Source organism: Ostrinia nubilalis, chromosome 1 (genome assembly GCF_963855985.1).
Source record: "Ostrinia nubilalis chromosome 1, ilOstNubi1.1, whole genome shotgun sequence".
Taxonomy (NCBI): domain Eukaryota; kingdom Metazoa; phylum Arthropoda; class Insecta; order Lepidoptera; family Crambidae; genus Ostrinia; species Ostrinia nubilalis.
The window spans coordinates 11,698,121-11,722,563 of record NC_087088.1 but is presented as its reverse complement, the minus strand read 5'-3'; the positions used below and the strand labels follow the sequence as shown (position 1 = coordinate 11,722,563).

Sequence of the window (24,443 nt, the reverse complement as noted above, 5' to 3'; positions counted from 1 at the left end):
TAAGTTTATTATTTGCGAAATAATACGAACATGTCGAGGTATTCACTCGTAAATGGATTTACGTTCAATAATTTATTTACAAAACATGTCAAACGTAACTTACGATATTTGTGGATGGGTAATATATACATTTTTAAGAGACAGTAGTAATACACAATATGGATGGTGTCGAGTATATTTCAGTTATTTAATGATTATAATGAGTAATGGGAGATCGTTTTAATCATTAAAAATTGAATATACTATCAAACAACGGCTGTAACAATCTTACTGGACGGAGCGGATTCGCTGTTGCAAAAGTAGTCATCACAATACTTGGAAGCGTTATTTGATATTCATTCACGATGATTTTTTAAACATATTCTAAAAAAGAAGCAGTGTTTATAATACATAACTATATTCAATACATGCAGATAAATATTGTACGAGTAATATAAATACATATTTAGTTATATCAAAAATTTCAATGGACAAATTTATTGTGACGATATGTGATAGTAAATATGGCATACATTTCTATTTTTATTATTTCATTGAAGTCATTTTTCAATTTAAAAATTTATACTTCTAAAGCTTTGGCAGTGTTAGGTATTCCAGTGTGTAATGGAAATACTTCAGTCTATAACGATTCAGTTTCCATTGGATTAATAATATTTATATTCGTTAGAATAGGTGATCATGTTATTTACATTAACGAGATCTAAGGTTTGTAGTGAAATATCGTAACAATATCATTTAGTAACAGGCTAAAACAATATTTTAAATCATAGCTTAGTAATTATAGTACACAATACAGTCTTATCGTAATAACAATATACAATGCTAACAAATATTTTAGCATAACATGACTAATACATAGCATTTATGCTGTACCATATAACATTCACCATGCAAAATAATGGATAACGTTAATAATACCCAATAATCCGTCTTCTAAAAACCATAATATGCATAATACATTAAGCATTTTATAATAATACAAGACACTACGCTGTAACAACGAGGTGTCGTATAAAATTTAACATTTATAATTGATGTACATAATAATTAAGGTCTACCAGAATTCGCCTTTGGCTACAAATGATTAAGTAGAATGAAAGTTATTGCACTCAAATAATGTTTGTCTCTTTGGAGTTAGAGTTTGCAAAAGTTACTCTCTTTTGCCGTCGCCGCGGAAGTTGCCAAGAGGCTCCACCGATCTGGACCTAGGTGCTCTGAAATTAAAAAAATAGAACGTTATTATTTTTCACTTGTAAATGAATGAAAATATGTTTAAACACATGAAAAAATATGTTTAAACACTTTACACAACACATGGTTCGTTCGTTCGTTTCAGCCAAATGACGACCACTGCTGGAAAAAGGCCTCCCCCATGGCTTTTCACAATGGTTCACATTATGTAAATTTAATATTATTGTTCAAATTACCTTCTTCTTGAAAGCGTCAATTCAATCTTTCCTTCTTTAACTTGTTTGAAAAGAGAAATTGCCCCAGCATGGCTCAGACCACGTGTTGGCATATTGTTCACTGACAATATCTCATCACCTGTAACGAAAAATTTTACGCCATGAAGACCATTTAATAAAATAATATAGATTAGCATATAATTATTATATTCATTGTAATATTTACCTTCAAAAATAGTACCCTTATCAGCAGCTTGGCCGTTTGGAAAAACGGTCTTCACAAATATACCCATTTGTCCTTTCGGCGAGTCTGTTCCTCCAACAATACTAAATCCGAGACTCTTATGGCCTGGCCCTTTCCAAAATTCCACTCTGTGTATGGAATTATGTGAGTAATGACCCCCATGCTGACCTTCTTGGTGAATATAAGCGTTATATTCCTGTTGTCTTGATACGTGGGAGCTGTGATTTGGAGAACATCGTTGTGATCCAACTCTGCTGAAAAATCTACTGCGGCTACTATTTCTTAGCTGTTCTGGTATACTCTCAAACGATCTGTTTTGATACAATCGTGGAACATGTTTTATGTAATGGGAAGAGTTCTCTTTTACATCATTAGACGCGTTATCATTGCTAACTGGATATCCAATAATTGGTTGTGGCCTAGGATGGTGCAACGATATTGGCCTATAGTTGGCATTTGGGTTTCTAGGCGCTGGTGACGATCGCATAGAAATTTCAATGTTGGTTATGTTTTGCAAAGATGTTGTAGATTGTGTGTAGCAATTTCTCTCCTGTAATTTTTCATCGTCACTTTTTTGACTTGGCTGTCTTAGCCCATTGTTAACTTGCACACCCATTTCGTATTTTCTGTGCAATTGTTGTTGCTTCTGTTGGTTATTTTCATGAAAACTTTGTCCAATATTTTTCGTGGAATAATACTGACTATCACTTGGGAAATGAGTTTCAATTGTTATCTGATTTGATGAAGAAGGCTTATGAACTGTTTGTGAAATTATATCAGGAGGCACGTTTGATGGAGAGGGTGCTACAGTTTTTTGTTCACATGTTTGGCTATTTATAATTCGACTTAACGTAATAGGTGTTATTTCATCATGCGCCATTACAAGATCAACTTGATATCTTTGAAATAACGCGCCATCTTCAACAGCAGCTTCAGTTGAACATGAATTGACAATGTGTTGAACTTCTTTCAGAGATGATAAGCCACGCAAAACTCTGCCATTAACATTTACTATTTCATCACCAATGCGTAGTCTACCATCTCTGTGTGCTATTCCATCAAAATCTAGTTTTACCACTATGTACCGAATTTCATAATTTGATCCACTACTATCAAAATCGACTCTGTGCTGTGCTAAATAAACCCCTAAACTTTCATCCAATCGAGATTTCAGAAGTCTAATTTTTCTAAACCGTTTGGTGCATGGACCTCTACCCAAAATATCAATTTCAGAGGTTTGTTGTGCAATTGGCGGATTTTCATTGACTATTGAGTTTGTAGAAGACGTATTTTCGACTGGTATTAACTGCGAGTTCAAAAATTTAATTTTTCTTGTTTGCACGCGTTCATCCAATGTAGTGGTTTTGTAAATATAAGGTGCTTTTTTATTTATTGTTTTCTTTGGTAGTGGAGGAGGTTTGCCATCGCTATGATCTAGTATGTTGTGAGAGTTTAAATTATGAATTGTGTATTTATTTATATTTTCTCTGTTTTCAGTTTCATATTCGTTCGTTGAAGACTTTTCAATGGGAAACAATGCGCAAGGCGTTGAACTTCGACGCATTGGTATTTGAACTCTGCTAACGTTAATTTTGTGGTTTAAACTAAATTGTCTTGAAAAAGTACCATGATTAGCTTCAGGGTTTGGATCGTTATCTGCTCTGATAGAACCAGATGACAAGTGACAGGAGTAACCCGGTGGTGAATGGTTACTATGTTCATCAGTCGGTCGTCCATCACTATCATATCCAGATTCATTTGAGCTAACATAGTTACTAAGACGATGTGCTTGAAGTACTTCGGAAGTTTCTGGCCCATGATGGTGTATACTCTGTGTTGAGGATGCTAATTCGGTTTTCAAATCTCGCACAGACCCAAACATCGAATTGTATTCATACACCGGTAGACTATTTCTATTCCTTGGAATAAGCATGGGATCATAGTCTATTGGACCTCTCTGTGAAATCATAGATGATCTCCTTGGTACATCATCATTGCGCCGCATTGAATACATGGTACCATCAATTTCATTAATGCTCCTCATAGAACTTCTTGAAAAGTCATAATCGTTTCTTAGTGCTGAATTTAGTAGCATGTTATCTTCGTGGATAGATATACTATCACTACTTTCGTATCTTTCTTCTGACCTGGAATTATTTAGGTACAATCTTTCTCGGCGGAATTTAGGTGATTTTCTATCTATTCGTTCTGAAAAGCTTTGCCTCACCACATTGACTCTTTGCTGTGAATTAATACTATTTTCTTCAGGTAGCACAGACAACTTCGATCTTAAAAAAGCATACGGAAAGTTAGGTTTCTTACAAGTTCCATTATTTCCTTGACCTTCTAGATTTGGAATGTTATCGCAACTGATAGCTTTAGTTGATGCTGTTACTAATGTATCTTCAGAGAGTACATTATTTTGTTTTGTGGGAGAACTTTTATTCTCATTATCAGCGTTTTGTAAATCAATGTCGTCCGAAGGATCGTCGGCTTTTACATAGGTCGATAGATGTGAAGTAGAACAACTTCGATAAAGTGAGGGTCCGTTAGCGACTGGGTAATTTTCATTAGTCTTATGTGCATTTAGTGATTGTGACTTTGATGAATTCAACATTCCTGTTGAGCCCATTCTATGAAAAAATGTTTTGAATGGACTAGGTGACCTGTCTCTAGAGTTGCTTTTAATAGAATCAGTGTCGTTGTCTTTTTTCAAAGACGTGGAGTCAGAGCTGCTCCTGCCCATTTTCCAGTGTTGTTTCTTCTTAAATTGGCTCGCTAAATTCGTGGGAGAGTCTTCATTGAATCCTCCGTTAGAGGATGTTTCAGGGTCAGTAGTTTCTTTTGCATCAGTTTTTTTCAGCATGTCTAACTTTTTTCCCATTCGACGACCCCACGTAGCGAACACTGAAAAAGGAAAATTAAGTATATAATTTAAATTGTCACGTTAGTAAGCAAACGTTTTATTTTGAGTATTCTTGGCCAAAAATGTACCTTTCTTCATCTCCTTCACGTCGTCCTCCATGACCATGGCTGGAAGGGCGGTGACGATAGCGAAATCGTGTGCAGCATTCGCGTGCGAGGTGTGCGTGGCGTTAGCTGCGTGCGCAGCGGCGCTGGCGGCGGCGTCTCGGCGCGGAGACGGCGTCGCGACGGCCCGCGGCGCGGTCACTTCCCTGCGCTTCGGCCCGCGGAAGAGGCGCATGATGACCACTCACGCAACCATCGCGCCACACCGCACGCGCCGGCTCTGGAACGAGACGTCTTTATGTTAATCGTAAATTGCAGTCACTTTGAGGGGCTGGTATTGGGTAATTCTTACACGATATGAAGCAAAACGAAAGGTATCTGATTAGAACTTGATGACACTTCATCTCGTTAGACATTGTTTATGTACCATTTCACCATGAAGTAACAAACACCTTCCATTATTCAGTAGCTAGAAATGCCAACAAAAACTTATGGAACAAGATAATAACACCACTCATGTGTAAACAAGGTAATGTATAAAAATGATACGTCGCAAAACAAGTTCATTATCCCTTCTCAAGCGGAGAGATGTTTGACGTGGAGCAAGCAAACCGCAGGACAGTTTAGAGTCGCGGACCGTCCGTGGCTATCATTACATCTGCATGATTGACGCGCGCACCGCCATAAAATAAGATGCGTCTTAGCGTGCACGCTAATAAGTTCAAGTGACTCATCATGGAGCACAGCCAAGGTAGTCGTTAGACTAAACCGCCGGAAATCCAAGCGGCTCCACGACGCCAGCGTTGTCTAATAACTGGCCATCCCAACCTGTTCTGGATCACATGCTCACATCTACAGGTTTATTTTTCACTTAAACGAACGCGACATCAAGTAATAGCTTTACCTTTAGGAAACGCTCAATCTAATTTTAATGGACAGTCCGTTACAGGAAATGTTAATGGATTAAACACGACTCGTCTCGATCGAAGTAGCGGCTGGGATGGATTTTATTTATTATAACTCCAGTGCGTCCGTATCCACGCGGTATAATTTCAGGGCGGGTGTGTTTTCAGATGGTTTTGAAGATTACATGGATTATCTCTACGCAATTTCATTTCGCTATCAGAAAGGAGGGTGGTTATTACCACTATTACTGTGTATCTTGGTTTGCAGCATTTACTTACATTTACTGGGAGCTGGTATGACTTCTAAGTAGCGTTTGTGCAAGACATGAGTCGGTGTAATGATGGGCATTCATATGAGGGTGATAGCAATGATGATGATAACGTAGGCTAGTTTTCATGATAGTTCCGCGCTTGTAGAAAATGTGTGCTTTATTTTTTTTCAGGGTAACAATTTAATGTGATGTATAAATACTTGTTCCAATATTACGTTTCATTAATTTAAAACAAATGATTTCATTAATTTCTCTGTGGGTAAACCGCACTTTAAAAGCAAAAATAAAATAAAAATAAGACTAATCGTTTTCTCTTGCGTTCTTAATTATAACTCTACCGTTGCGTTTAAAAACTTGCACGCACTTTTTTCTTTCTTGCGATTATTACAAAACGTGTACGTAACTTTGTGCAATAGACATTTTGGAGCGGTTCCACGGTGGTGTGCGTAACGCATCATTACGCTGGCAATTATCTAGTAAGTGCATAATTCGCCACATTCCTAGCAAACCACGCCTTGACGAGCGCAACGAATCTTACCTGCGCCAGGATAATGGCTTAAATATCCTGTGATTGCCACCCAGTTAAGATTCCTAGCGGGCACAGAAATGCCTCGCAGGCCATTCTTGGTTCTGATTTGTTTAGTACCTACTTTGTAATTACGTTTTTCTTAATGGCGCCGTCGCATAGACGTATTACGGGCCTGTCTATGCAATTATACTAAAGTAGCCTTGTTACAGCTACCGGAAACATATCAGACAACGTTTTTATATTTCTTAATCAACAATGCTCATTCTTAAGTTATGGGATTCGTTAGGTCTATGAAGACAGTTTTATATCTGACCCAATTCCTTTGTTACGCGTGATTCAATAAACAGTGGTAATCATTGATAGGTTTAACACATTTATAGTGTTTGCCGACATAGCAAAGACTTGAAAGAGATGTACGGTAAAATATTGCTCAAGTGTCTACACTTACTGACTCTAGTCAGGCACATGATATAAACTCTCTACAGTAAGTATTGTCTTTTACATCGTCTAGCATTTTGAAAGATGGTGTTTTCGGCTAGTTTGCTCAGTATATCAAAACAAAAAATGACTACAGCCCAGCCTCGCAACAAACCTTAGTGCAAACATTACAGTTTGTTTGAGAATAGTACCGTGGTAATTAAGCATAGCTCGTGGAACACTGTTTGCTGTTTAATAAGTTGCGTACGGTCGGCTTCGCGCATACCTCAATGGTGAGGCCTTATGAGGTTGTTTTAAGGGCTAGATTTGAATGGGAATGTGTTTCTGTCTGTGGCCCAGTGTTATGCTAGGCCCGCGTTTGACGGGCATTGACATCAAGTCGCGAGGCAGGTGTGCGACTAACTAATAGCACGCTCACGAGTGCCTTCGCGATAATATGGCGTGTCGCACGTTTTAAAGACGTACGCTCCTGTCTTGTATCGAGGAGGATATAAAAATAACCCTCTATAGCTTAGATGCCGGTCATTTTATACATTCTATCGAAGAAGATTTGCTATGTCTAGTTAAGTGTCTAGTCTATCTTTATCTGAAGATGATGAAGTTTCCTAAGCTGATAGTGCTGTGATTTTGTAAAGCATGTGATCTTATGAGTAATATTGTGATTATTGGCTCCCATACATCAAAGCGTGTGCTTTATTAAATTAAATTTTCCTTCGCCCCAGTTATCTCCGTACCGTTCAACGCCCGCTTCATCTGAATGGGATAAGTTGAATCGTTTGTTGAACTTAGCTTAACCGAAAGCTCTAAAAGTATCTGTGAATGCAATGCGGGTGTAAACAGTTTATATGCGTGGCATGACTCACCTCTGGGCAGCGCACATGGTGCTAACTGCGCGGATCGGCCGCGCGCGTGCCCCTCTGAAATAACATACCGGCTAGATGAACAAATTTGGAAAAAATGCCAATAATAACAGTCGGGATTGTACGGTTTTATTCGCCATTATTAGATTGGTAAAAAAACGATTTATAATTGTATATTTTGTAGATGTTTTCGTCAGAAGAAGAATCCAATGTAATGATATAGCTTAGGCGGCTGCATCACGAGAAATCTCTATTATACCTATAATTTAGAAATGAATCAATATCAATACTTTTTGTTCAATGTAATCTAATCGCGTTTTATTTTCAGGATTTTCAGCAGGTGGAATCTTTTCTTTCGCCACTTTTCCGTTTCTTATCAATCAATTCATCGATGTAGAGTGTTTTTGCATAAACACACTTTCATGATAGGTATTATGTAAACTGTCTGTTACAAAATTACAATAATACATTAATATGCAAAAATGCTTCGTAGTTGCTTCAGCTTTTCCGCGTTATTTTTTAAGATACGTTTAGTTATTATGGCTTTCTTTCAATAGAAAACAATTTGAAAAACGCAGATAATTAATTATCATTTGTCATAGTAACATATGGGTTTTGGCCTTAAGGTTACCTGGAGAAGAATGCTGAATGGCATTAAGTTTGCCTTATGTACTGTGACTTATGACCTTATAAGTTTTATATAAAGAAATAACGAGAATGAAATGTAGTTTTTTATTCATATAAAACTTATTAATATTGATTGGTATATGATTGCTAAGGTAATAGTTTGGACAAGTCGATAACCCTAAGTAAGGAATGCGCGACCTTGTGGTCATAGAAATGTAAGCCAATCTCAAACCACGGGATAGCTACACTATCCACTCAGATATTAGGTTTCTGATGCGCTTTTTTATTTGTAGCTATCGTAATAGCGAACAGGATTATCAGTCTTCTTATATTTAATCATTTACTTTATCAATGTGAATTTCAGTACAACATAAAGGGGATTTTCAATTAGTGATTATCTTGTGTTCCTAGAAAACTGCCTAAGCCTCAGTTCCATTCTATTTAGACTTCATTATCTATCAACCAAAATGCTAAACGCAGCATTACAAGATTAATTCAGTTTCACTTAGGGAGTTTGGTTAAGACGCAATTTGAAGATTGAATTATTTCGGATCCACATTTAGGTAGGTACTTTATACAAGTTATTAATAACGTTCGCAACTTCGTTTGCGTCTAGTACAAAACCTCAATTTCATCTTAAATTATTATCAAAATCCATTTATCTATCCTCACAAACGTTCGCGTTTATAATAAATTGAATTTTAATTAATGTAAAGATAAGCCAACCACTCAGTAAAACTATTTAATTGGTAAAAGTTTATTCACTTTGAAAGCTCAGCATAAGTATTATTTAATTTATAATTCTAAAGACGTGTATGAATCGGAAATATAAAAATTCCTTCACGCAGAATGTTTTATCGCCATCTATTGCAGGACAATAGGGCCGCGTTGGAAAAGTAGCTGGTATAAATCGGCGTCAAATAGTTTGTGTGTCCCAAAGTGGCCAAAACGTTGACGACAGAACCTTATTCCAATTGTAATTGTCTACTTTGGGAGTCACAAACTATTTGACGCTGACTACCCACCTACCTACATTTACAGGTAAAGAGAGGATAAGATCACAAAATTAAGACCTCAAATCACTGTGGTTAAGACCGTCAAAACTCAAAAATTTTACTTCAGTTACAGGTAAATACGTTTAGCAGATCTAACTACAACAAGCTACTGACAACGATTTTGATTTACCAGCATTCCTACCTATCTGCAAAGCCACATTTATCCCCTCTGTTCCTTCGTAAAGGGATAACGAATCCTAATTACGTTTTTCTACCACATTTAATCCAGTTAGCGACCAAGGGCGGGGGTTGCTGGCAGCGACACCGGGACAAAAGACGTTATTGAGGCCATTCCACACCGGCTCCATTACACACGTCATCTGCACGCGTCTTGAACAATAGCTGTGTTGCCATTAGAAGCCACGTAACGCTTACCAAGAATGTTGGGTGTCTTTTTCAAAATTGGCTACGAAGCCTATTAACAAAAGAAATCATGAAAATATTGTCGTTTTCAGTTGTATTGACTGATCTGAATCAGTAAATTTTTTCGCGGATTGCCTAACATTCTCGACTAATTTTATCTTTCTATTCGTTGAGATAACATGTATAGGGAATTACTTGTTTCCTACAATGATGAACTGGAGCTTACGCCAGCGAAACTGCAAAATAACCAATGAAGTAAACTCTAAACATTGACTGTACAATACAATTTTTTTATTGTTTATTTATTTATTTATTTTATTTATTTGGGAAATCAACGGCGATACATTATGGTAATAATATACATTAGTATTGAATAAAACTTACAGCTAATTACAGATTTCCACAGATTTCCACAGTTTACTAATAATGCCTCTGTTTTAGCAGGATATAAGGAAACTCAATGAAATGGAAAATTGTTTGTGGAAACGTGCAAGACAAACATGCCCTTTAGCGGTTAAAAGCACGAATTCGTCGTCGGAAAGGGTGGGGCACGTGGAGCCTCTAAATCATTGGACTGATACTAATGGAACGTGATATTTTGCAAATTACCTGCACACGCAGTTTAGCACAGATTCTGGTTACATTGTAATTTATTAACCTCCCGTGGTACGCATATAAAATAATATACCATATTTGCAACACTCGTTTTAACTTTCGCTGCCATCAAATTGCGCTTAATATTCAGGGTGTCCCATAAATGCCACGTGCAAGTGGATCGGAGGATGCGACAAAATATTCAATTAATTTATTATAGAGAGAGCTCTACTACTAAATCTTTGAACCTTACGATTTCCAAGTTTAGGTATAATATAAATAGCTTTTGCTTTACGTTTAACAGTAAACAATTAAATTACCATCCAAAATGTACAAAATAGTACCTACAAATAAACCCAAATGTGTTGCCAATATTTTTACATTGTTTACGAACAGCTATAAAAAATAAAAAACTTTTGAGCTTACCGGCGCTATTGACATTCAACACACAAAAGTGTTTGTATTTTGTTTTTCTTTTGCAGCTCAAAGGCAATGTTTTCCATTGTCACACGTTTTACCTGGCTTATCCTTTAAGAAATAAAGTCTAAAACTGAGGATTTACTGATTAGGTTAAGACATTCTACATAGCAAACAAAGGATTTATGTCCCATCATACATAATACATATTATAGTAGGCTCTCCCTTACCATTGTATTTGATGTTTGAACAAGTGTCCGAAAGCGTGTTATTTTTCTATCAGATTTTTGGCGTTGAGAGATAACATTCGTATTTGCTTTACTCGTAGTTAGCTTATTTGCACAAATGGCACATTGATTTACCTAAAACTTTTTCTTAGCCTTGTTTGCTGAACGTTTCCAACAAAAAACCTACCTAACGCAATATTTTTTCACAAGAATCACGTGAATTTTGTTTGGAATAGGTATTTAAAATAATTATGTTAATTGAATAGATTGATATAAATAAATGACCAGGATTTCTTTTATAACTTCAGTGTACTTCAAAGCATTGCTTACCCTTAGCAAGTTTGCTCATTTCCTCTTTTGCCGGCTATAACTTTAGAAAGCCTGTTGAATCTAAGAAACTTAAATAAAGCATTAATTAACAACTTATTTCTAGTCCACCATTCATATTGTATCCGTTTGAGTTAATTTAATTTGTCTGTTACGTCAATGTTTAGCGCTACCTACATTATTTGTGCCTTTTAAGACCCTTCGGGGAATTCTTTTGATATAAAATTAAGGAGCTATCATGTTTGCTCTTCTGTCTTACATCAAATAATACTGAAAGCTGTTTGTGTAACGTGAGACGTTATTTTGATTTATCTTTTACTTACTGTCTATTTATTTAATTAATAATGAGGTAGTTATATAAAATTTCCTTTTACATTTATGCCTTATTTGATTTGCCAACGGATCATACAATCGATACTAAAACTATAAAGTTAAATCGGAAATATGTTTTAGACTGTAGATGTTCCTAGATTATAGCTAATTGGTACCTTAACATCGTGCGTGCTATTTTTACACGCTTAAGACAATACTCGGTAGTTATTCCATAAAAAATCTTCAATGGTTTAACCACTAATTAATAAATATGTGAGAAAATGAGATCATTATTTATAGAGCAACGTGTAATTCCGTAGTTTGCGATTCAGAGTCGGTATTCTTATAGTGTAGGCTATTACGGTAATTATTTCAGTCTATATGAGCCTGCCTGCCTGTCATAACTCAATCAGACCGAATCATTTTTTGTATTATCGACTAATCAAGTTAATGGAATTTCCTACAAACCAATCTGCGAAACTATTTCGCCTTCTGCTACCTAATCGAATCGAGGATCAAAGGAACACAGCATAAGGGCAACAATAATAATATGTAAGGCAAAATATTCGATCATATTCGGCAGAGAAAGTAACATCATGTTTGATGTTATATTCTGTAGCGGAGTAACGTCTAACGTATCGATTTTATACGTGCCGAGATCATTAGTATAAGGTTTCTCTGTAATGAACAACAGTCATCTGACTGTACGTACATCAGTCATAAATATCGCGTTTCTAACTGACGTGCAAGGTATAGAACCTATGGTTAAAAGGAATTAATTAATGATTACTTCTGTTTAACGAAGAACTGCCGTTTTGAACAGCCTAGTACGTGTAAAGTATTGTCATGGAAATTAGGGTACACGCATACATACATCACCTCAAATAAGATGATCTGGACCATGAGATGCTCTATGTAGAGCTAGACCTAAATCTTCTAAGTTCAAAAGTGCCGAAATTCCTGGTTAAATATCGAAGTGATACATTGCTACTGCAAGCCTACACTCTACTTAAAGTATTCTGAAAAAAGCTCTTTACCTTTATTACTTCTCAGATCGCACAATCGCTCGCTATAAAATATGATGTTTTTGTAGAATAACTTGTAAACATGCAATTTATACATCGGATCGTATTGAGCAAGATTTCTTGTTCAAACGTGGGGAAAGGCAATCGAAAGTAATTTGATGCCCAATAAAACTTACATCTAACTACTCCTACATTGTAAGCTAATGCTTAGCTTTTCGCATTATTTCAGTGGAGTACAAATGTACCGTTTGGCTTGCAGATCATTAGCTGTGTTATGCCGTTAATCGGCAGCTTGCAATATGCATATACGCAACTGTGAAGGGTTTAATATAAGATTTATTGACATCATTAATGTTTTGTGTCGTTATGCATTCCCTATTAGATATAAATACCCACTACTGTCCGCTCTAATGACTTCGGATATCATATTTTATCATAGCAGTTATCATAATGGACAGGGTAACTTGTTTCATCCAGAGTTGATTGAAATTAATTCTTAGCGTGGTGCCACAATGTTTTGCGGCCTAGATATGGAATGATGTATGTGTTCTTAGAAGGGTTACAGACACTGCTTAAAGAAAAAATCATAAGATCTACGAGTATGAACAGCATCATTATCTAAATAGAAAATTACTCTCTGTCCGCCTTACAAATTGCTAGGCTAATCGGTTCTTAGTAGCACAACTCCACAATAAATGTAAGTTATTGTTCAAAGGGCATGATTAAAACTAAGCGCATTCAATTACGTATGTAACATGGGCAATTTGTTGCCGGTACAGTTAGGGGACAATTTACAAGCGAGTGGGCGGGCGGCGCACTGGCCGTGGGCGGACGCGGCCATTCACGAGGAAATGCTCCTCGCGACTACGCGCCACCTACACCCAGATGCGGCTTTTACGACAACCAACAAAACGTGCCTCAATAAAATTTTAACACCTTCACAATACCACGGTTTCGAAAGTAAACAATGAAAACAATGCAACAACAATTTGTAAATGCCTCTTTTGTTAAGAGCGGATCTGGTTCGTAACAAAAACTGTTCCTGTTTTAAAAGGATAATACCATTAGTTTATTTTCAGTTTTATTACGTAAGAGATAAGCGAGGGTCAATGTTCTTAATGGTTTAATAGATAACGATGCAGTAATATGGGCGACGCGTCGGAAGCGAGTCTCCTTACGATGTCCAGCGAGGTAAATCAAACGCGTTAGACTAAGCGACATTAATAGCAGGTAATAAAACAAACTTGACTGTTTCCTGTCTCGAAATTGTCTCCGAGTGAGAGGCGATAGTATTAACGATTACAAATTAGCATAAAAGTAATTTGTGCAAGAGAAATCTTTCTCTATTGCTTTGTCATATGTACTCAATACACATGCTTAAGGATGATAAGGTCAGAAATAAGATTACTCTCTGTTTCTGAATTATGTGACAAAAATTAACAGCTTAAAACATTGCCCACACTCTGCCTGTGATTGTTCGATAAGTACTAACAATCGTTCATTAATATTCTATTATAGTAGACCCGGGGGTAAATCTCGTTTACGATAACATGTTTGAGGTAAATTAAAGCTAAATATCGATTAATTGAACATAATTATGTTTTTTACTGTAAATAGGCATTGTTTGTTATTTGTACAAAAAGCGTTTGTTTGTTACGAAACTCATATCACTTTCTCAAACTAATGTGTACTCAAACCTTTAACGACTCTACGATAATACTTCCACCCAAACATCATTGGGCTCCGAGCTGGCAATTTGCATTTAAGATTTGAAAGTTTCTTGATATTTTAGTAGTTGTGAGCATGCAATACACAAAACAAGTAGATCGCATCACGAAACCCAGTTACGGTCCGGAAAAAACTTTTGATTAGTTCCACGTTATCCGGAGAGTTCGCTAATGAGAGCTATCACATTTGTTTATGCCCCATGGTCACGAACATTCATAAAAGGTATGAATCAGATTATTCCGTAAAAGGAAAACTTAAATCACCAAGCTATGAATGGAATGCCATTCAAATAGAAATATTCGAAAATTTTTAGATCAGTTGCTCTATCAATAATCATCAGCGATTAGCATAGGAAACAGTTATTGCCACGGTCAAAGTTATATCGTAAAATATCAATTACATTTGGAAATCGATACAGGAAACAATGTTTTCTTTTAACGCCAAATATTTTTTAATATTTATAAAGTCATTTTGTTTTATTGCAGCGAGTTTGGCCTCGGAAGTTTATAAAAACAATACAGATACATTTTTCATTCATTCGTTTACCAACGATGCGTTCATCTTTGTCTAGTCTTAGATGTTTTTCTCCTTTTTTCTGTAATCAGTGGATGGCTCAACTAAGCATCTCTGCCATCTTCATAGTTTCTTAAGGCATTCACCGTAACACAATCAGAAACGATCGGCAAATTGTGTTGGATTACCTAAAAAGCGTTGCGTGTGTCGATTGTAATAACTACCTTGTACTACACAGTGAAAGTCGTTATTGTTACTCAATCCACGGTAACAGTTAACCGATTCACGACCAAAGAGACAATTACCAGAATCTTTAGTAAAAATTTAAATTCCAATTAATAGTTATCTCACCAGAGGAACCTGTTCGCTTCCGGAGTTACGCCGGACCGGTCCGGCGCCTAATATTCTCTTTAACGGTCCGTCCACGGTTCTTATTACATAATTGTATAGAATTAGGCACCCGAACCGAGCGAATGTAACATCGTAAATCTGATTCGGAATAGGACATAAAATACCCGATGTGAAAATACTTTTGACAGATTTACAATTGGAGAATAAAATTGATAGCCCATTTCGAGGATGTCTAATGGATATATTTTATAACTTGCCATTGATGATATAATTTAATTGACTTTTTAAAATCTCGAAGGATATTAAATAATGTTTTTTCAAACATCAATTAACAATCACACAATATTTTCAAACTAAACTTGATTTTTTATGACCATACAAATGTACTCGTACTTGCTTCCAATGAGTTGCAAAGAATTTGCAACAAAGTGTCTCACCGGTTTTGAGAACTAATGGATTGATAAGATTCTTCCAATGATCGTAATATACTTGGAAGCGAGATATTTACCCTTTCGATAACTTAGCTATTTATGATAAGACCGAAGGAATGCACCATATTGGAAGTACGTGAATGATAAAACGGTTTATCATGATTTATCCAAACAGTCCTATTTTGGATCTATTTTTCTTTTCTGTACTCGATCTTTCCTTTGGTTTCCAATCTCTTGGATTCTCTTTTGTATTAAATCTCAGACAAGTATCTTGATTAAAGTATTTGTCTCTACATTTTATACAGTAATTTGGTTCTTGTTCAGAAATGAGCAGCAATAGCGCTATTATAGTTTATGTTTAGTCAAATGCATCAACCTTGATCGTGTATTCATTATTCAACATAGTATTAATAACGGCAATTAAGAGAGACAAGTGACATTTAAGAACAACAAATTATTATGATCAGAGTTCGATCCAACTGCAAAAATGCGTTCACTTTTTGCATCTGAACGCTCGTTTATTTGTAAATATTTTCTTAAAATCCCCTGATACCGAGGTGTTCTGCAAGACATTTGTATTGATATGTGGTTCATTTGCTAACTGGTCCGATAAGTTTTTCACTTTGACGTCCAATACAATGTTGCACCGTCAGGGTGGTATTCAAAGTGGTCAATATTTCGGAGCGTTGTCTCGACAAGATGTTTAATTACTGAGCTCGGCGTTGATGAATTGACCAGATTAAGACGCGAGACGGTCTGGTGGCATCCAGGTCGCAGATGCGTGCGCCATACGTTTAAACGGGCCATGGCGGACGGTCTCAATGAGCTCTGTTCTGTCTCATCTCGTATAAAAACATGAATGTTTGCAGATTAACAGATACACTCATACTGTGGATAGGTAAGTAGCACGCGTTTTAATGCAGCAACACGCTAACGTCCCACTTCAGTCTTAGAATTGCTTAGTGGATCGCGGGTGACTGTTATTGATGTTTTAATTATAAACGTTTCCCAATGCACATATTCATGTAATATATTGCGATTTTGTAAACGTGAATGCATTTGCAACTAAAACATATTTCTGGTTCTTTGCGCAATTATTATTAAATCCGTGGATTTGTGGTTAGCAACAAGTCACCTTGAAATTAACAGTCTAAAATTTTCTAGCGAACACTTTGTTCGCGTTCTTTATTGGGTGCAAAAGTAAACAATTGCTCGTGTTAGTAAGTTATAATCTCATTTAACTCTTTTTGGTAAAAAGTTTCTTATTATTGAGGATTTTTGGGATTTGATTTTCGCAAACTCGATCTATGAGCATCGAGAGACAAGATTGTAAATGCTTTGGGTTCTCTTGCTGTACCAAAATCATTTAAGAATAAGAATTCCAACCATATGTCATCGAACATGGCAATAGCTAATGAGTGAGTAACATTACTTCCCTATCCAAGCACTCAGGCTTTGAACATAATAATAATGATGGTCATCAAGGGGTATTTATTATAAACTAATAGTAGACAGGAGTCGTTAAGCCATCGAACTAAAAAGCGCCAGTCACTGATGGATCTGATGGGAATCGGGGAGTCGCCGACAGAGGTTCACTTAGTGTGTCATTTGGTCGAGTAATGGAATAAGAAATAACAGTGATCTGTAAAGATATTATAAGAACTAAAATAGGTATTACTGTAGCACACATTCACTTTATACTTATAAAAATAATTAACACGCGGGATGTGCACGCAGACGCGGTAAGAGCTTTTACTGCAATAAACTGCAGTTTGTTTCATTTAGAGCAGCTGTTCTGAGCATTTCATTCGGTAACTCTTTTAAGTTTCAGTTGGGGTATAAAAATATACATAACGTGTGTTGACGCTAGCATCTGGGAATACGTATCTACTTATACCACTTCAGTCCTACTCCCACCGATGCTGATGAGTTTCGGGCATGTTTAAATGTAAATGCGGAGTGCGTTCAGAATTCCCTCTTTTAGAAGATTGTCGCATTGTTTCATTGTGGTGATTATTTTGAATTTCAAATTATGTGGCTGGCATGTCGGGAGTTGAGACTCAACTTCGTACGAAAATTTAATCAAGGGATGTTTGATCCATTTCTCTAAGAAGATTACTGAGCAACAATGCTTCTTACTGCTGTTTCATTATTTGTGTTTACAGTTTGACTGTAGGCATTACTTAGGTGTTTACAATATTGTTATCATTGTAAGCTTCATTCTTTTGCTGTTCACTTTATAAGTCATTTTTGACTTCTTCACCATTCAAATTGATTTTGACAGCGCTAATACTCTTTTAGATGTATGTTTATCAATTGTTTTTGTTATTATTTAACCTGATCTTGTCAGTCGCGTACTTACGTATGAGAGTTCGGTATCGGATCACACAATCGTTCCTGTACAGTCAACACGAGAGCACATGTCATTCACAACACTGAAGGGCACTGGAGTCACAAGTCACGGTGGTTCGAGCAATCGATCGTCCGGGAGCGAGAGACGGTGCGAGCGGGCAGGCGGCTCGGTGCGCGCAGCGCTACTGAGCGGGGAAGGGCCAAGATAAGCCCGCGACAAGTGCATCCATTCATATCTGCATTCGGTTTGCCAAACCGCACGTTCGAGTGGTCACGGTTTTTGTTACGCTAACTTTTTCGGGTGCAGACAGAGGAACACCAGATTCGTTTGGTTTTGGTCGTTTTGGAGGCGTGGTTTTTTTAAACGTTTGCTTACGATTATTGGCGTTAAAATTGGCTTTCTTACTACAACATTGATTCCTGTTTAACGGGAATGTATGAGTAATGAAAATTTTACTTTATTAATGTAGAGGCTGATGCTTGAAAATAACAAGTAAATTCATAAAGCTTCGGAGTCGTTTCAATTCTGTATAATAAATCTGAATTCCTTTAAGGAAAATTTTGGCAAAAAGGGTTCCCTGATGAATTTTGTTGATAAGTAATGTTATTAAATATTCTCAAAAATGTATCCAGGCATTAACGGTTTTTGGGTCGGTGACTAATTCATACTCCCTCCAAAATACATGCAAATCTTCGGAATAAAGTATGAATAATAAAAACATTTTTCGAAGCGCCCGTGGAGGTCGTCGATAAAAGGTTAAGGCTGTTTAAGGACAGCAGCAATGACAAATGATGTGATGTTTCGAGGATTTAGAGTTTTGGATTCCACTGCCTCAGAATCTGCCCACTCGCAGTCACTGCGTGGTTTAATAATATACATAATATGTACGAGTACGTATATGTATGTAGTAGGTGTATTATGACTGTATCGTAAGGACTTGGCAAGCTTAGTGTAGGACGCTCTCTAGCTAGGTAGAGTGGCGCCTAATAGGTCGCTGGCAGAAGCTGAATGCGACCAGCCGCAGAATTATAAAATGGCGCATGTTGCGAGAGGCCTATCTCTAGTTGTGGACTGATATAGGCTGATGATGATGATGACGACTCTATTCTATATGATTGGTTATTGCCAAAGCATGGTAATATTATGAACTGATGTGTGCTGATTAAGGCAACAAAGATATTATTACAGACTATTAATAGAAGATTTATATTGAAGCATAAATTAGTTGACGATACCAAACTACAAGTAATTGAAACGAAATGATTAATTTTGTGTTTGTTAGCTGACTTAAATAAAATTACGAACCACCTATTACTGGTTAATTAATCGAAGTAGAACAACAAACACGCTAATATAATTGTTACAATTAGTATTAGATTCGGTGTCACGACGTCAATCACCAACTGTGACCACACAAGTCGTGATTATTATGTTCCTGTTATTAAATAATGTCCTTATTCGTCATTAATACGCATAACAATGATTCAATAATGTTTAAAGTACAAAATATTGCGTCAACCATTTTGCACCGTCTACTTTAATTTGCTACTTGGACCAAAGGTTTCCAGGAAGAGAATGCCATATGACATTAACTACGTCTTTTGTAGTTACTCTAAATAAGTGTATGCATTTTTTAAATAATAATTATACATATATTTTAATTTTAACCCAAAAATCGTACTTAGTATACTTACGAACAATAGTATGGAATCACTCCGTTGTGTTCGAGCGATTTTAGATTTTTACTAATTAGTAAAATAGTGTTGATTCCCTACTTTTGGTTGCGAGTGTAGTTCCCATATTTTTTCATTCGAAGCATTTTGTTTAGTTCTTGTCTGAAATCAATAGAGATGGGCCGACTAGTCGCCGACTAGTCGGGAAAGCCGACTATTCGGCATCATTTGTAGTCGGCCGACTAGTGACGACTGTTCGGCAAAATATGCCGATCATAATCGGCGCATTACAAAATTAAATATGTGAATGAAATAAACTGATAATCACCAAGATAATTATGAGGTAGAACAAGGGCGTTTATTTAAACCACTTTTAACTGCAAAAAAACATTAAAAAGTGGTTTCACCTGATTTAAAATTTTGGTAATCAGTCTAAATTCATACAAAGTTAAGATTAGTTAAAATTACCAGAAAATCATCAAAAACGTGTAAAGTTTATGTAATTTGTCCAATGTCCATATAAAATTATTATGACACTTTTATTTTGGGGAAAAAATGCATGGAATTGCATACCTATCCCGTGGGAAAGTAGTAGATTATGTGGGGCTCCTCTCATCGGAAGGATGAGGAATAGTGTGAAGAACTATGGGAATCCGGACAAAGCCATCAACTATCACAGTCCGTCCCGCCAATTGCCCACCTGTATGGCGAGCCCTGCCTATCCGACGGTGGTGGTAGTCCGTGCTATTCAGGCGGGGTACCCCCACGCCCCCAGCTCGCTGATTATAATTATCACCGTGGAGGGTGGAGAGGAATCAGTGGGCCATTTTTCCCATACATTTTGATATCGATAGGTAAGTAAGAATAATATCACGGCGCGCATCCTAGCCCAGCAGGAGGCGATCATATTGTCACCTCCGCCGTCGAAAATTATGACATCTACCTTAGGTACTGTTAGGTGATTGTAATGTTGCTTTTTATATTTTCTCATATTAAAGAAATCTCATTTCTCAAGAAGTTATATTTATCTCTTTAGAAATCTGGATATTCATATTTCTTTGAGAAAATTTAGATATTATTCTTCGGACAAGTAGGTATTAGAATGATCGGCATTGCCGATTAGTCGGCCGACTAATCGGCAATTTGAAAACCGATTAGTCGGCTAGTCGGTTAGTCGGCAAAGACCATAGTCGGCCCATCACTAGAAATCAATTATGAATTTATTGTGAACTGGTCGGACGAGCTTGATCGCGGTTTTTACGTTCGTGCCTTATTCGTTTAATTAAAAGTTGTCTTTCGAAATTAGCGAGCATGTTTAACCCACTTTATACTACCGTCGTTTTAAAACAACACATAGAAACAAAAAATATTGAAGAATATGTAGGTACTTTTGTTTTTATTTATTTATGTTACTTGACAGGTAAAGGCTTTATCAACTTAGTCTATGTGGCAAATCTTAATAATTCATTAGGTTCTAATTAATATTTACAAGTTTATTTAGCCATTTTCAACGATGAGTTTTTCAAGATAAGTAATAATAATAAGTTGCACAATTAATGAGATAGTTTATATAAATCGTGATGTTAGTATTATAAACTACATATAAACATCAAATCACACTGATTCAGAACCTTTGGTAAGAAGTTATAACGAAAAATAACTGGTGTTGTTTATAAACGCCAGCAGTAAAATGTACTACTTTATCTTTCAAGAAATTATTATTTTATTTTTTATTGTAGGACACATTATCGGGTCTGAAGCTTCATGAAAACGTCGACGAGCTGGAAAATGACGATAATTTTTCAGTGCTGAATCATACAGTAGTTTATACATAGATATAAACAATAACAACACAACTAGAATAAAAACAATTACTGAGCCACTGCCCCAATAGGATTATTCCACTATGTTCACCTCGGTGATATCTGGGTGAAGAAAGTGTTATTTTTCGTGTCCTCATTTCACCTCAGAACCATTTCACCCAGATGATATTATCCAGGTGACTCGATTTGACTAAAGCAGTCGCTTTTGTTCATCTAGGAATTAATTCACCCAGGTTTTCGCATTTGTTTACCAGTGTGAATTAATTCCTAGGTGAACAAAGGCGATCGTTTTAGTCGACGCAATCCACCTGGAAAATGAAGCTAGGTGAAATGGTTCCGAGGTGAGATGAGGACACTAAAAAGACAAATAAATATTTCCATTTCTATTTCACTTTCTTCACCCAGGTGAACAAAGTGGAATGACCCCCCCCCCCCCCCCAATAGGCTCCCCGCTCAGCATTTATCCTGACATTCTCGTAAGGACATGTCAAGAAGCTGGTCTTCCTCGGACGCTCTTGCTTTTGGCATCGCACATCCTTTCGAAGAGACATCGACTCGAGTTCGCTATCCCTCAAAAGGGTGCGCGATGCAGGGAAATACCGTGGTACCTATCTCACGTTATGCATTTTTACAATTAAAGAAACAAAAGATAATACCAAAAGTAATATAACTCAGTTTTCTCACAAAAGCCAAATAAAATAAAGGACAGTTTACTTTATGCAATGCATACCACATAGTAGTGCATTTTACTACTGTTGTTTATAAACGACACCGCTTTTCCGAATTTCCACGAAAGAAATATTTTTTTTCTTATTTTTCCCATGTTATTTGTCAGTTTTTAAGCCTCATATACAAAAATCATTAACTTTGGAGATAGTAAAATGTTTCAGGAGTATCTGGGTTAATATTTGTTTTGTCATCGGCAATTTGTGCGCCGACGGACAGTTATACGAGTAATTTGCACGCAATTACCTAACCGCGTTTAGTTGCTAAAATCATGCGCGTTCATAGCCACTGTAATGTGTCTACGTTTAAGCTTCGTATTACTATAGCTGTCTTCAATTTGGGAACGGTCTTGGTATACTACAAGCTTATTCAATAATAGGTAAAATATTTAATCCACCATTTTGATATCAATGGGAGATTTAGAAAGAAAACCTTTACTTTCATTGATTGAATTTACACTAACTGCAATAAATGGAACTCTTCGTGAATTGGCTACTTTTACTACAACCAACAGATTTTAAAACCTTATTCTTTAATCTTCATGCAACCTTAATTTGTAGGCATGGATCCCCCTCAAAAAACGCCATTTCCACCCGGAAAATATGTTTTTTCCTGTAAAAAGTAATTTCTTTGTAGTTTAATACAATTTCCTAATAATCATTATAAAAACATTTTTCCGTTTTTATTAAATCCGTGCTTTGTTTATTCGTACGGGCCAAACTGTAGGTTGCGAGACTATGTAGTAAGTACGCACCTGTGTGTGAAGGCAAAATGAAATTGTTTTGCATTGACAAATTTTCGTATTTTTACCAACGGATGTAAGTCATTTGGGTTTTTGTCGGAATTCTTCACATCCAGTTAAGTAACAAAATATGACTTCATCCTAACATTATGTAGAAAAACATCTTGATAACATAGGCATTTTTTCCTCGAACATTTTAAGATTTAAGAGGAATCGATAAAAAATTTTCATGAAGTCACCACAAAATCAAACCCAGAAGTGGACCTTATCAAAAGTAAACACCGAACTTGGCCTATTTCGTCGTATCTATCGGTTACAAATAATTCATAACATCGGCATGTGTCAACGCTAGCAGACCGCACGTTCGTTACACCACGTCACGTGCCATGCACTCCTTATCTGCTATCTTAGTATATGTTACAATGGATAGTCTACTTCTAAGCAAAATTCCAGCGTACATATTGGCGTGGAACTGATAACTATTGTAAGTGTGTGTCTCGGAATAGATCAGCAACCGGTGATTAGTGGTTACTCTGGCGTCGCAAAATGGTATCGTTTAGAAAAACAGAAAGTTAGTCATAGCTACTTGATTACTGTGCTATAGTGCTAATGAGGGGGTAAAATTCACCAATTTGGCCGCTAAGATAGAAATACAAGAAGACGTAGTGTGGGTAGGCATCTCACTAGAGTCACTAGGTAAACCGAGGAGGCGTTTGTCCAGCAGTGACGTCCTCATTTGGCTGAAATATTTTTTTTTTTAAAGATGTAGATACCTTTACTCATCTCATTCATTACCTTCATTGTATGGAGTATGTAGAGTTCTATAAACTTTTTGATTTTCTCCTTACATTTTGCTATATTATTTTGAGCTTTTATTTATTGACGGATCACCCGTTTGTTGATAACTCTATTGAGATAGGAATTCGTTTTGTTTGCGAAGCACTCGAGATTCGCTGTGTTTGCACAAACTCTAATATAGCCGTGGCTCGAGTTTGTTCACCTTATCGTGATGTTATTTTTACAAAGCATTCTGGGGAATGTTATGATAGCATCATCAATGGAATTGTCTTCTTGACTGGAACGATAGTAGAAGTGATAGTTGCATTGTCATCAGTATCAATTATTTTCTCTTGAAATTGAAAGTTTTATAGGAGTTTTTCATGATTGGGATCCATAATTTAATTGCTTTGAAAAATTGTAACGCAGAATTTTGTATTAATAACAAATATTTTTTATGTAGGTAAGTAGGAAATTGATTAATTTAATTAGTTTATTTAAGTTTCTTACGAGAAATAATGAGTTTTCCACCAATAACTAGAATTATTTAGCGCTATGAATCACTTTAATGGTGTAGGTTTTGAATTCTAAGAATTTCATTTATTTACTGTATTTAGAAATGAAACAGTTCATTAAAATTATCTAACGTTACTTACACTTATTATTCTGTGGCGTATTAAGTGGCGTGATTGTTGCGAAATTATGCGGTTTTTAGTGTGAAATAATTGGAGTGGTACAGACAATTTAACAACAAA

The 24,443-nt window shown here is 36.3% G+C and overlaps 1 protein-coding gene across 1 annotated transcript; it reads right to left on the bottom strand.

Annotated features, from left to right (window-relative positions):
• Nucleotides 1-33: 33 nt before the first annotated feature.
• LOC135072227 (uncharacterized) lies at nt 34-18,115 on the bottom strand. The gene is made up of 5 exons (XM_063966175.1): nt 17,957-18,115; nt 4,645-4,900; nt 1,633-4,557; nt 1,428-1,545; nt 34-1,214 (listed from the first exon to the last, which is right to left on the bottom strand). Exons 2-5 carry the CDS (start codon nt 4,853-4,855, stop codon nt 1,151-1,153), a joined length of 3,318 nt encoding a protein of 1,105 aa, XP_063822245.1. The 5' UTR covers nt 4,856-4,900; nt 17,957-18,115; the 3' UTR covers nt 34-1,150.
• Between the last annotated feature and the right edge of the window lie 6,328 nt (nt 18,116-24,443).